Source organism: Physella acuta, unplaced genomic scaffold (genome assembly GCF_028476545.2).
Source record: "Physella acuta isolate Inbredline_101_S28 unplaced genomic scaffold, ASM2847654v3 ptg000094l, whole genome shotgun sequence".
NCBI lineage: Eukaryota > Metazoa > Mollusca > Gastropoda > Physidae > Physella > Physella acuta.
The window spans coordinates 874,879-887,496 of record NW_026731614.1 but is presented as its reverse complement, the minus strand read 5'-3'; the positions used below and the strand labels follow the sequence as shown (position 1 = coordinate 887,496).

At 32.6% G+C, this 12,618-nt stretch overlaps 1 protein-coding gene across 2 annotated transcripts in view; it reads left to right on the top strand.

Moving 5' to 3' along the window:
- The window catches only part of LOC131929181 (uncharacterized), an 80,900-nt gene that overhangs the window by 16,553 nt on the left and 51,729 nt on the right, over nucleotides 1-12,618 (top strand). For both annotated transcript variants that reach the window (XM_059285331.1, XM_059285330.1), the window contains exons 23-34: nucleotides 417-440; nucleotides 728-799; nucleotides 1,590-1,647; nucleotides 3,171-3,286; nucleotides 4,914-4,964; nucleotides 5,729-5,788; nucleotides 6,531-6,608; nucleotides 6,794-6,857; nucleotides 7,886-8,007; nucleotides 8,409-8,447; nucleotides 8,936-9,002; nucleotides 10,019-10,158. In XM_059285331.1, the coding sequence (XP_059141314.1) occupies nucleotides 417-440; nucleotides 728-799; nucleotides 1,590-1,647; nucleotides 3,171-3,286; nucleotides 4,914-4,964; nucleotides 5,729-5,788; nucleotides 6,531-6,608; nucleotides 6,794-6,857; nucleotides 7,886-8,007; nucleotides 8,409-8,447; nucleotides 8,936-9,002; nucleotides 10,019-10,158 (891 nt within the window). The remainder of the gene's footprint in view (nucleotides 1-416; nucleotides 441-727; nucleotides 800-1,589; nucleotides 1,648-3,170; nucleotides 3,287-4,913; nucleotides 4,965-5,728; nucleotides 5,789-6,530; nucleotides 6,609-6,793; nucleotides 6,858-7,885; nucleotides 8,008-8,408; nucleotides 8,448-8,935; nucleotides 9,003-10,018; nucleotides 10,159-12,618) is intronic.

Below are 12,618 nucleotides of genomic sequence, written 5' to 3'. Positions count from 1 at the left end.
ATTTCATGCCTGGAAGAAACTCAGCTATAAATATATATATATATATATATATATATATATATATATATATATATATATATATATATATAGGCCTATATAATAAATATATTTATACAAATTCAGATTAAGATATAGAAATAGAACAGATACAGATACAGTCATACAGATAGAGATATAGTGATACGGATACAGATACAGATAGACACAGATGCCGACACAGATACAGATACTGATATAATTATACGGACTGATAGACGGATTGACGGATGCAGGAATGGATGGAGGAATGGATGGTTTTACTGACGTAGTGTTATTACATATAGCGCTGCTAAATACAGTGAATTTAATAGTAATCGCTTGAATTTAATAACGCTTTAACTATGAGGTATAATGCCTTTTATTACATCTCTCAATAGATTCAAATTATGATTTGATCTCAGGTAAGGTTTCATTCTATTTTATTTTTGCTGAATTAATACTAATTACCACGAACGATAACTTTGCAAAGCTCGAAATGATTTTCTATGCTTGTAAGAGAATGTATGGTATTATAAATGCACAATTTAGCATTTAACAAACTTGAAAAATATTTAACACATCTACACTACATCTATTAAATAATTTTCTCATTAAAAAAAATGGCTGAAAAATGGCTAAACTGGTGCAAGCGTGTGCAAGTTAAAAAAGAAACTATCGTCTTGTAAAGACATCTGCTATTGTGTTTCAGGCAATCCCGGTTTACCAATGTTGAGAGACCTAAAATCGGAAGAGAAAGATCAATCGATATTAGCAAAAAAAGGTAATGCCCAATCAAAACGCATCTTAAAGCATGGATATTTTACTCGATAACATTTATATAGCTACACACACACACACACACGCGTCTGTGTGTGTACCTGAAATAGTGTTTATATGTTCCTTGACCTCGGCATAGAAAGAATGGTGTAGTCAGCACTATGCCTAGACTATCACTAGCTGGGGTCAGGTACCCATTAAAGCTGGGTGGCCTCAGTGGATGTCATGCAATCTCCAGTCCAGACAGAGAACAGCACGGAACATATTAGCTCTACTAGTCGCTCTATTTGCCTACCAGACCATCCCTAGAGTATATGTCACGCCCTCCATCTACATCTAAATCTACATCCACATCTACATCTACATCTACATCTACATCTACATCTACATCTACATCTACATCTACATCTACATCTACATCTACATCTACATCTACATCTACATCTACATCTACATCCACATCCACATCCACATCCACATCCACATCTACATCTACATCTACATCTACATCTACAATCTACATCAACATCTACAACTACATCTACATCTACATCTACTTCTACATCATTCTACTTCTACATCTGCATCTGGATCTGCATCCAGATCTACATCCGCATCCACATCATATGAATATGAATAACGATCGAATTTAGTCATTGCGCAAGATAGAACTATTAAGAAGAGTTCGGTGAATGCGCATATAAAACTGATGGGGTTCGGTACCATCAAAGAAGAACCACTGCTCAGGATAAGCACACGAATGTTCATAAATTGTTGACTTTTTTATTTTTTAGGAAAGTGCCCATATTTTCCAAGCACGTGTCTGCACGTGGGCGTAATTGATCCATGCCTGTAAGTCATATGTGTCGATGTTTATTTTTATGAAAGATGATTGCACTTTTCAAACCTTATAGTTTTAAGTACAATTTAAAATGGTACTTTTATGTTCATTACAATTTTATCAAGCAGGCGAATGACGGCTAAAACGGTATTTGCAGTAGTGTAGTATCGAAATTATTGTGGCCATTCATTTTGTTTGTAGTAGTGTAACAGACCATTCTTAATATTTTTTGCCACAATGTTTGAAGTAGAGTAGTAATCTTGTCAATTAATTGTCTATTAATTTGTTTTCTTGTAGTGTATTTTTTTTCTAAGTAACGTAGGCCTTTTATCCTTTATTTTACAGTACTGAAGTATTTTAGTAAACATAAAAAACACATAGTTAAGATCGAATAAGAAATACATTCTTCAACTATCTGTATATACACATTTCCATGTTCACTGTTTCTTTTTGTCTTTTTCAAACCATCCAGTGCACGCGTGCCAAATTTAAGTATTAGACGCGTTTCAGTGTTTAGGCGGTTTTTTTTTAATTATGGCAAAACCGAACGGTGGTTACACAAAAGTTTTTTTTTTTATGTCATGTCCACTCTTGTAAAAGTGTTTGGCCACAGGAAGACCGTCTTCATTGTTTATTGAACGCAGGTGTTGGCTAACCCTGTCAGACAATCGTTTCCCCGTTTGTCCAATATAAAAGATGGTTTGAACAAACAGGTATCTTTCACCTAACCCCTCCCCCATACACCACGTCCCCAACCCCACCCATATACGGTGCCCAAGCATTCCATTTCACACGTCTTTTCTTTTGGATGTCGTGGAATTTAGACAAGGCATGTTTTCACGTTCGAGCTAAGTCCAAATTGTGTTAAGGTTTGTTTTTTCTGTCTAATCTGTAACCACACTGTTGTGTGTTGACGAAGACCTTGGGTCGAAACTTCCATAGTATTTGTAACTGTCTTTAACTTGTGAGGTAACTAACACTATATTATGTTTTAATACTAATTGAATTCGCCTCACTGCAGCTACCATTTATATTTACCGTTTTTTAATATAATGTTCTGGTTTTGATTCAGGTTTCGAATAAAGTGCGATTTTATAATTTAACGTCAATCTTGTTAATGTTTTGGCTCCGGCTAATTTCCGGTTAAATTTTTAGTTAAAAATTTCCGATTCCGGTTATTGTGGAAACTACGTATCGAATAACGTTACTTTTCATTTCCGGTTAAATGACTTCCCTTTAACTGTTTTGGCTCCAGTTACATTTCCGTTACTGATAAAATTAAGGCTCCGATAAAAATTACGGTCGATTTTCTGGATCCTATTTAAATGCACGTACCGGTTAAATTCCGTTTGAGGTTCCGGTATTCTTACCGTTCCGATTAAATTTCAGGTTACGGTTCAGATTAAATTATCAGTTAAAGCTACGGTGAAATCTATTGGCAGTTTCTGTTCCATGATTAAATGATGTTAAATTTATAAGGATTTCTTTGAATTTAAGTTGAAAAAGTGAAATACATCGATGTTTCTTCTTTCAGTACGTTTCACGATCAAATTGATTGTTTCCAAGAATTTTTTAGAAACAGGAAATGCACAAATGCCTATAAAGCCGATAGCCTTTCAAAATTTACTAATTTGTTGAACATGTGTATTCGTAAGTATGTGTTTTATTGCAATTAAAATTTTATTTGAAGATTCTACGTGCATATGCATTGTTCATAAAATATTTTTATTTATGAAATCTTTAAGAGGATTGAAATAAATAAAATAGCTCGTTTGTTTGTTTAGGGAAATACATTCATTCTTCTTATTTTTATTTAGATAACATTTATAATGCCCTATTATGCTTAATTTGTTTTGCTGTTGACTAAGTGCTGAGCCTACTGGTTGTGTTGTTATGACATATATAGGACTGGCAGAAAGTCTATTGATTGCACTAATTAAGTTTTTATAACATGTATGTTACGGCAGTAAGTCTATTGAGTATAACATAGGCCTATGTGTGAAGTCAGTAAGTATATTGAGTATAACATAGGCCTATATGTGAAGTCAGTAAGTCTATTGAGTATAACATAGGCCTATATGTGAAGTCAGTAAGTCTATTGAGTATAACATAGGCCTATGTGTGAAGTCAGTAAGTATATTGAGTATAACATAGGCCTATATGTGAAGTCAGTAAGTATATTGAGTATAACATAGGCCTATGTGTGAAGTCAGTAAGTCTATTGAGTATACTGATCTTGTGTACAAAAAGCGTTACTTAAAGTTAACTCTGAACATAAAATCAATGTCAATATAGTAAAGTAAATAACGATTCCTCTTTACATCTAGCGATCCATCAGGCGGATGAAAAAATATGACGTCATTTTAGCGGTTGGGGAGGGGTAAATGTTTGTGAAGATGTGTGACAGACGGGATAAAAATAGACCAGTGTAGGGTGTCATCGTAATTGATCGAATAAGCTACGGGTATTTGGTGCAGTTTTGTAAATGTTTTTTTCAAGGGTCTGTTTTTTGTTTGTTACAAGAAGGTATTTGCTATCTCGTACTTTTTTGTACTTTTGTCTTATGGGTGTTATGGCAATTCGGCTAGATTCGATGAAAATGCAATGTGACTTAAAAACGTAACTTAATTGAGTGCTAAATTAATTATCAATCAATTAATTTGTTTGTTATATAAAGTACTAATTTCCGCGCTTTTTTACGCACATTGTTTTTATTTGATGCGCAATTTTTTTTTCATGTAATTACATATAATTTTATTTACAAGCTTTCATAAAATTATGCACTAAAAACAAAACACAAATGATCTTTAAATATATAATAATGAACCACTATTTAAATAATTAAAAAGGAAAGAGTGGGTCGCTTTATTAAGTAGTTAATACGAAACAATCCGCTTTTTCTTTTTTAGTTATTTGAAGAGCGGTTCATTATTAAATAATTAAAGAAAAATTCATATTTAGTGCATAATTATATAAAAATGCTTTATTAGAAAGTTTTTTTTAATGAATTTTGCAAAGTTACACCTACATCAAAATGATAATTTTTAAATACAGTTGACAATAAAATTTATTCAAAATAAAATAAAATGTCTACGACTTTAACTTTTCTATTAATTAATTTATTTATTAGCTGACACGAATTATCCAATCATGCATTATAAAAATGTCGTTGTGTCGAATAGTTTACCACTCTTTTAATATGTTGTGCAGGAGTACCTATTGTTTTTAAATGTTATTATACATCGATTTACTATAATCTATTTTCCTACTTTCTCAGCTCCACCGCCGGGAGGGACCACTTTGCCCACTGAGAGCACCTTGCCAGCAGGTAATGACAACAACAAAAATTGAGAGACATCCGAACCTATGTTTACAATTCAAGACATTTCCGCACCCACATATACTAATAACTCCGACAACATTTTCGCTAAGGATATTTTTTAAGTGGTGCAACAAGAATATAAACGTGATTACTTTTGTCTAGAGAAACATCTGCATTATAATTTTAAGGGAAAAATAAGAGCATGTGAGTCTTAATCTCTATCACATAAAATTCGAAATACCATTAGCCAGGGAGAGATTTAAATGTTCAAACCAAATTAATTGTTGTGAACATGAAAACAAAACATGGGGTCTGTTTGTATCTTCGAGATTATTCTTGTTTAATATTGGGAGTAAATTGACAATAACATAAGAAATTTTTCTATTTAATTAATTTTTTACCGATTTATTAAAATTATCTACATTTTTCAAAAAAAAAATTCGCCATCTTGTAATTACGAAATCGAGAAATTGGTGAGCTACTTAAAGCCTAAACATAGCCTTATATTTTTATCAAGAATTAAAAAAAAAACTTATTAAGGGCATCCCTAAACAACTGATAATGTCAAAAAAATTGTACATTAACAACAATAATTAAAATTCTTTGAAATGATTTATAAATTCGCAAAAAAAAAAATACTAAAAATAAAATCTAAACTCAGTTCCCTCTTTGTTATATCATACATACATGTTCCCTTAAATATACATAATCTTACACATAAAACAAAATGTACATAAAGGAATTAAAGAAAGATAATGTTTTGATTTTAGGTCATACTGATTTCCCCATGGATGTAAATGTTACAACGAGGCAATATGAAGACGCTACAGGTATCTCACAGCTGTTTAAAAGCTTTTTTAAAATTTCGATTGATCGTCTGAAGTGAATGATTAATGCCTTTTATTTGCTTATCATAGGGAATGTAATATATGTTGTAGCATCGTTCACTGTGTCTTATGTGTTAGACAATAATTTAATACAATAATATAGACCGAGTAGTGTGTAAAAAGTCTGGAGTTTAGTTTAGCTTAACGATAATTATTATTATTAATTAAGCTTTGATATAGAATATGTCCACGTCCTTATATCTTTTTTTAGCAAAGGGTTTTTAGCAGTAGAAATGATGTTAAAAAAAGTAATTCCTAGATTGTTTTGCTCAACCAAGTACAACCATACACTGTGGGAAAACTATTTGACAAACGGCCTTTATAATTTTAACAACGATCAGACGCAAGCGCCTGCACATTTTGACTACACTGTTCGGCCAAATGTCTCTACGTTGTGACAACATGTTTTATCTTTCAACCTCTGGCTGTCCATGCAGCTTTCAAAACACATTTCACATGTTATATACCTTCTCACACCTTCCCACACCTTCTCACACCATCGTACACCTTCCCACACATTCTCACACCTTCCCACACCTTCTCACACCTTCCCACACCTTCTCACACCTTCCCACTTCTGTTAGACTTTTGTTCTGACTTCACTTTTTAAACATGAAGCCGTTGTTTTCAAATCTCCGTCCTGTAGAATCATATAACTCATTTTCCCCCAAATCCTTTCTTTTAGAATCGATATCAACAAGAGATCCCGGCTTCAGCGCAATCATAACCACGGAGGTTCGAACACCATCGATGGCTCCTGGAGGTATTAGCACATTGTGATTTTTTTTACTTATGGTAAACCAGTCGGCTTAACACGGTCAGTTTATACTCAATATTTCCTGGTGGTTGAATTGTTAAGTTAAGAAATTGTGCAATGAATCTAGTATTGTGTCGTTTGTAAATCTATTTATTTTCACTGAACTGAGTAACAATATATTTTATCTACAGCCAATTGCGAAGATATGTACAGAGTGTGTTTGCCGGAAGGTAGCGATAGGCTCTCTTGGTGTCAGTAAGTTATTCATCTGGAAAATGTCAAAACATTGCTCTTTGTTTTAGACTCACTGGAGAGTAGTACGACAGTGTGATGAGCTAGCAACGTTACATAACCGACTCTAGCACTGGAGAGTGATACGCCAGTTTGATGAGCTAGCAACGTTACATAACCGACTCTAGCACTGGAGAGTTAGTACACCAGTTTGATGAGCTAGCAACGTTACATAACCGACTCTAGCACTGGAGAGTGATACGCCAGTTTGATGAGCTAGCAACGTTACATAACCGACTCTAGCACTGGAGAGTTAGTACACCAGTTTGATGAGCTAGCAACGTTACATAACCAACTCTAGCACTGGAGAGTGATACGCCAGTTTGATGAGCTAGCAACGTTACATAACCGACTCTAGCACTGGAGAGTTAGTACACCAGTTTGATGAGCTAGCAACGTTACATAACCAACTCTAGCACTGGAGAGTGATACGCCAGTTTGATGAGCTAGCAACGTTACATAACCGACTCTAGCACTGGAGAGTTAGTACACCAGTTTGATGAGCTAGCAACGTTACATAACCGACTCTAGCACTGGAGAGTTAGTACACCAGTTTGATGAGCTAGCAACGTTACATAAACAATCTCTAGAACTGAATGTTATAGAACGATCTATAATTAACAACCATTTCCTGTGCCACGATCGAGTGAGCTGCCAATGGCTAACCTTTAAGTCACTGATTGGCGAACGCCAAACCTCCCTGAGTCGAAACAGCACTAACGGATACCGTACCATAAAGTTTAACATTTAATCTTTAGATTCGCTTACGTAATAAATACAGAACAACTCTACTTCATCTACCTAATCCAACGTCGGGGTTATTCTTTATTTAAAACGATTCTAGTAATTGAATAATTTAAGATGCATCACTCTTGGTATACAATAAATTACCTCGAGATACTTGTATAATTGATTCCGTAGAATTATCATCTTAAATATAAATGCCCATTGCAATTTCACTATAAAATAAACTGTTTTTATTATGAAATCAGAAAAGTGGATAACCATTGGAATTGCATGAAAGGACTCATTAATACATTAACCTGTACTGAAGACATCAGAAACATGGCGTCTCAATGGATGATTGAAAATGGCCGTCCTCTTCATTGCCCACGTAAGAAAATTAAATATAATAACTTACATTATTTAGCATGCTGTGTAAAAATAATCATGTTTCCAAATATAGTCGTATTAAATCTGTATTATACTCACAATATATATATATATATATATATATATATATATATATATATATATATATATATATATATATATATATATATATATATATATATATTATTTATTTATTTATTTATTTATTTATTTATTTATTTATTTATTTATTTATTTATTTATTTATTTATTTATTTATTTATTTATTTATTTATTTATTTATTTATTTATTTATTTATTTATTTATTTATTTATTTATTTATTTATTTATGTATATATATATATAATATATTTCCTCATGCATATAGATATATCTATTTATTTATCTATTTATCTAAAAAGCAACAACACCAACTGCAATCCCTCAAGTGATACTACAAAGTATGTAATTGTTTTTTAAATGTTTGTTGTAGGTTTACACTAGTGTAAAGTAAATTTGTGGGGTTTGTTTTCAACATTGCTTTAATCTTATTTTGTAGGTTTGATCTGCCTTTTTTGCTGGCAGAGACGTAGCGATCCATTCTGAAACCGGAACTATCCCTTTCCCTTAATCACGCCACCCCCCCCCCCCCCACCCCCCCCCCCTCTCCCATTTAGAAAGGTTCGGTTCGGTATTTACCAGTCACAGTCCCCTGAGCAGATTGTACTTATATTAAGCGTCAAAGCAGTCTATTTTCAAAACCTTGACAGTAATGTCAGTAATGAGATTTTTTTTGTCTTATTTGTTTGGTAGGTTCGGCGCCCGGGGCGGGCACCCCACTCACCCTTCCATTGCTACACAGCTTATGTTTTCGTGTTTTTCTTTCTTATTTTGAATGTGTTAGTTTCTATGTTACATGTATTGAGACAATTTAAACATTTTTTTTTAGTTGAGGAAAAGATTTGCGGGATGGCACCAACGTGTGTTGACCAACCACACTATGAATCTGTTTGCCAGTAAGTTACTTAAATTTGGTCTATTTATCTCTCAGACGTATATTTATACGTGGCCTTATGAACATACACGTACAATGACGCGAAAGTATGCATGTGTGTGTGTGTCTGTATGTATCGATATACGTGCCTTTGTAAGCTTGTACCTATGGGTTGTTAGTTTTTTTTTTTTTACTTTCACGTGCAATTTAAAAAATCGAGATTTTCACAGATCTTGACGTTTCACACCTCCCTGGGTCGGAAAAATATAGTTTTGCAATCTTGTCCGTATGTCTGTATGTGTTTGTGTGTCTGTGTGTGTGTGTGTGTTTGTATGTGTCTGTGTATGTGGTTGTCTGTAAACACGATAACTTCAGTACCGTTACAGCTAAGTTGATGACATTTCATATATGAGTATTATATCAAATTTGTAGTTCTTTATCAGCTTTTTAGCGATTTACGATAACCGGAAGTGGAACTTATTCTACTTTCAAAAATTCTCAAAAGCCTATAACTTGACTACTATTTCAGATACCCTGATAAACGAAATTAAAAAATAAGTAAAACATCTAATTCTCCGCCTTCTGTCACATTTTTTTTTAGTAATTTCCGTTGACCGGAAGTAGTAAATTAGCTATTTCCGATATATATATGAATCTATAAAGTACTAGTAATATTTCGCACTATTATACACAGATTGTTCGGCGTTCACTTTTTTTTTCAATTTTTTTTCTACGAGATTCTATTCTATTTTAAAAAGTTTAAGTAATTAAAAATGGATTTAAAATCGTGTCTATATCCCGAGTTGCCATCTAGCATAGTGTTATTTGAGAATATTCGAGAAAGTTTAGGGGAGATCACTCCCGGTTTACTGAGTCATTTTGTTGAAGTCTTATCATCTGATACCGCATGCGATATCACTGCTTGCTCTGATTCACTAAATATATAGTTTTTGATATCTCTGATGGTTTTCAATTTCTACACCTTAAATTGAATCGATGGTCTTAAGATGTGTCTATAACTAGTTCCGTATCTCACAGGGAAGATAGCGATGGTAGAGTGCAGTTGCAATGCTTAAATGAAGTCATAGACAAAGATTATTGCTTTCCGAGGGAAGCTAAATCGGCTAAACTGGGGAGGATGGCCATCGTTGATAAAATGTTGGAATACAACTGCGAAGGTAAAATGTTGACTGGGGTATAATATATATATATATATATATATATATATATATATATATATATATATATATATATATATATATATATATGTATGTGTGTGTGTAAAAACACTAACAGACCTAATATAGCATCGTTCATGGAGGACCACCCAGACTTTTTCCCTGAGTGCCCACCGGTATTTATGACCTGTTTGTCCATCGATGCAGATCAAATCTCATGTTAAAAAATCTGAAATTTCCTCCCAGTCTTCAGACTACTTACACAGCGATTTAGTCTGGAACTTATTCCCTTTTGAACATAGAGCTAGGAAAGAAAATTTAAGCAGCACTAATGATGCAAAGAGTAAAGGCCGTGTAGGTTAATATTAAGTTATTAAGCTAAAGTGGTAATTGCAAATTACATTACTCTGTATTTTTACTCGCATTTAATTTTTTACCATTAAAAAATATGTTTCACGTTGTTTTTAATCGGTTTTGAGTAATCAATTAGTAATGAACCATTTTTACTGCATGGTTTTAATCTTATTTAATATTAGGTAAATAGTCCATTTAAACCCAATTGACAATTATAAAATAATTTTAAAAAATTTAATTAAATATGATACTCACTATTTACCAATAATTTCATTCTTTCAAAATCACAATGTGTAAACGTATCTATCAAAATTTAACCCACATCAAAGGCTTTAATTTTCATTGAAACTTACTTCCCTTTATAACTTAGTCAACAGAAATTTATATTTGTAATATTAAATGTGGCGCAAAGCTGAGTTAAACATAAACATGTTCTTTTCCCTACTTCAGCGATAGTTTTTTAAAAACATTTTCTGAATTGTATTTTATTCAGTGTTGAATGTGTAACAAGATGCTTTGTTCTATCTCTTATTGTATTTTATCTAACGTTGAATGTGTAACAAGATGCTTTGTTCTATCTCTTACTGTATTTTATCCAACGATGAATCTGTAACAAGATGCTTTGTTCTATCTCTTATTGTATTTTATCCAACGTTGAATGTGTAACAAGATGCTTTGTTCTATCTCTTACTGTATTTTATCCAACGTTGATTGTGTAACAAGATGCTTTGTTCTATCTCTTATTGTATAATTTTATCCAACGTTGAATGTGTAACAAGATGCTTTGTTCTATCTCTTATTGTATAATTTTATCCAACGATGAATGTGTAACAAGATGCTTTGTTCTATCTCTTATTGTATTTTATCCAACGTTGAATGTGTAACAAGATGCTTTGTTCTATCTCTTATTGTATTTTATCCAACGTTGAATGTGTAACAAGGTGCTTTGTTCTATCTCTTATTGTATAATTTTATCCAACGTTGAATGTGTAACAAGATGCTTTGTTCTATCTCTTATTGTATTTTATCCAACGTTGAATGTGTAACAAGATGCTTTGTTCTATCTCTTATTGTATAATTTTATCCAACGTTGAATGTGTAACAAGATGCTTTGTTCTATCTCTTACTGTATTTTATCCAACGTTGAATGTGTAACAAGATGCTTTGTTCTATCTCTTACTGTATTTTATCCAACGTTGATTGTGTAACAAGATGCTTTGTTCTATCTCTTATTGTATAATTTTATCCAACGTTGAATGTGTAACAAGATGCTTTGTTCTATCTCTTTATGTATAATTTTATCCAACGATGAATGTGTAACAAGATGCTTTGTTCTATCTCTTATTGTATTTTATCCAACGTTGAATGTGTAACAAGATGCTTTGTTCTATCTCTTATTGTATTTTATCCAACGTTGAATGTGTAACAAGGTGCTTTGTTCTATCTCTTATTGTATAATTTTATCCAACGTTGAATGTGTAACAAGATGCTTTGTTCTATCTCTTATTGTATTTTATCCAACGTTGAATGTGTAACAAGATGCTTTGTTCTATCTCTTATTGTATAATTTTATCCAACGTTGAATGTGTAACAAGATGCTTTGTTCTATCTCTTACTGTATTTTATCCAACGTTGAATGTGTAACAAGATGCTTTGTTCTATCTCTTATTGTATTTTATCCAACGTTGAATGTGTAACAAGATGCTTTGTTCTATCTCTTATTGTATTTTATCCAACGTTGAATGTGTAACAAGATGCTTTGTTCTATCTCTTACTGTATTTTATCCAACGTTGAATGTGTAACAAGATGCTTTGTTCTATCTCTTATTGTATTTTATCCAACGTTAAATGTGTAACAAGATGCTTTGTTCTATCTCTTATTGTATTTTATCCAACGTTGAATGTGTAACAAGATGCTTTGTTCTATCTCTTATTGTATTTTATCCAACGTTGAATGTGTAACAAGATGCTTTGTTCTATCTCTTATTGTATTTTATCCAACGTTGAATGTGTAACAAGATGCTTTGTTCTATCTCTTATTGTATTTTATCCAACGTTGAATGTGTAACAAGATGCTTTGTTCTATCTCTTACTGTATTTTATCCA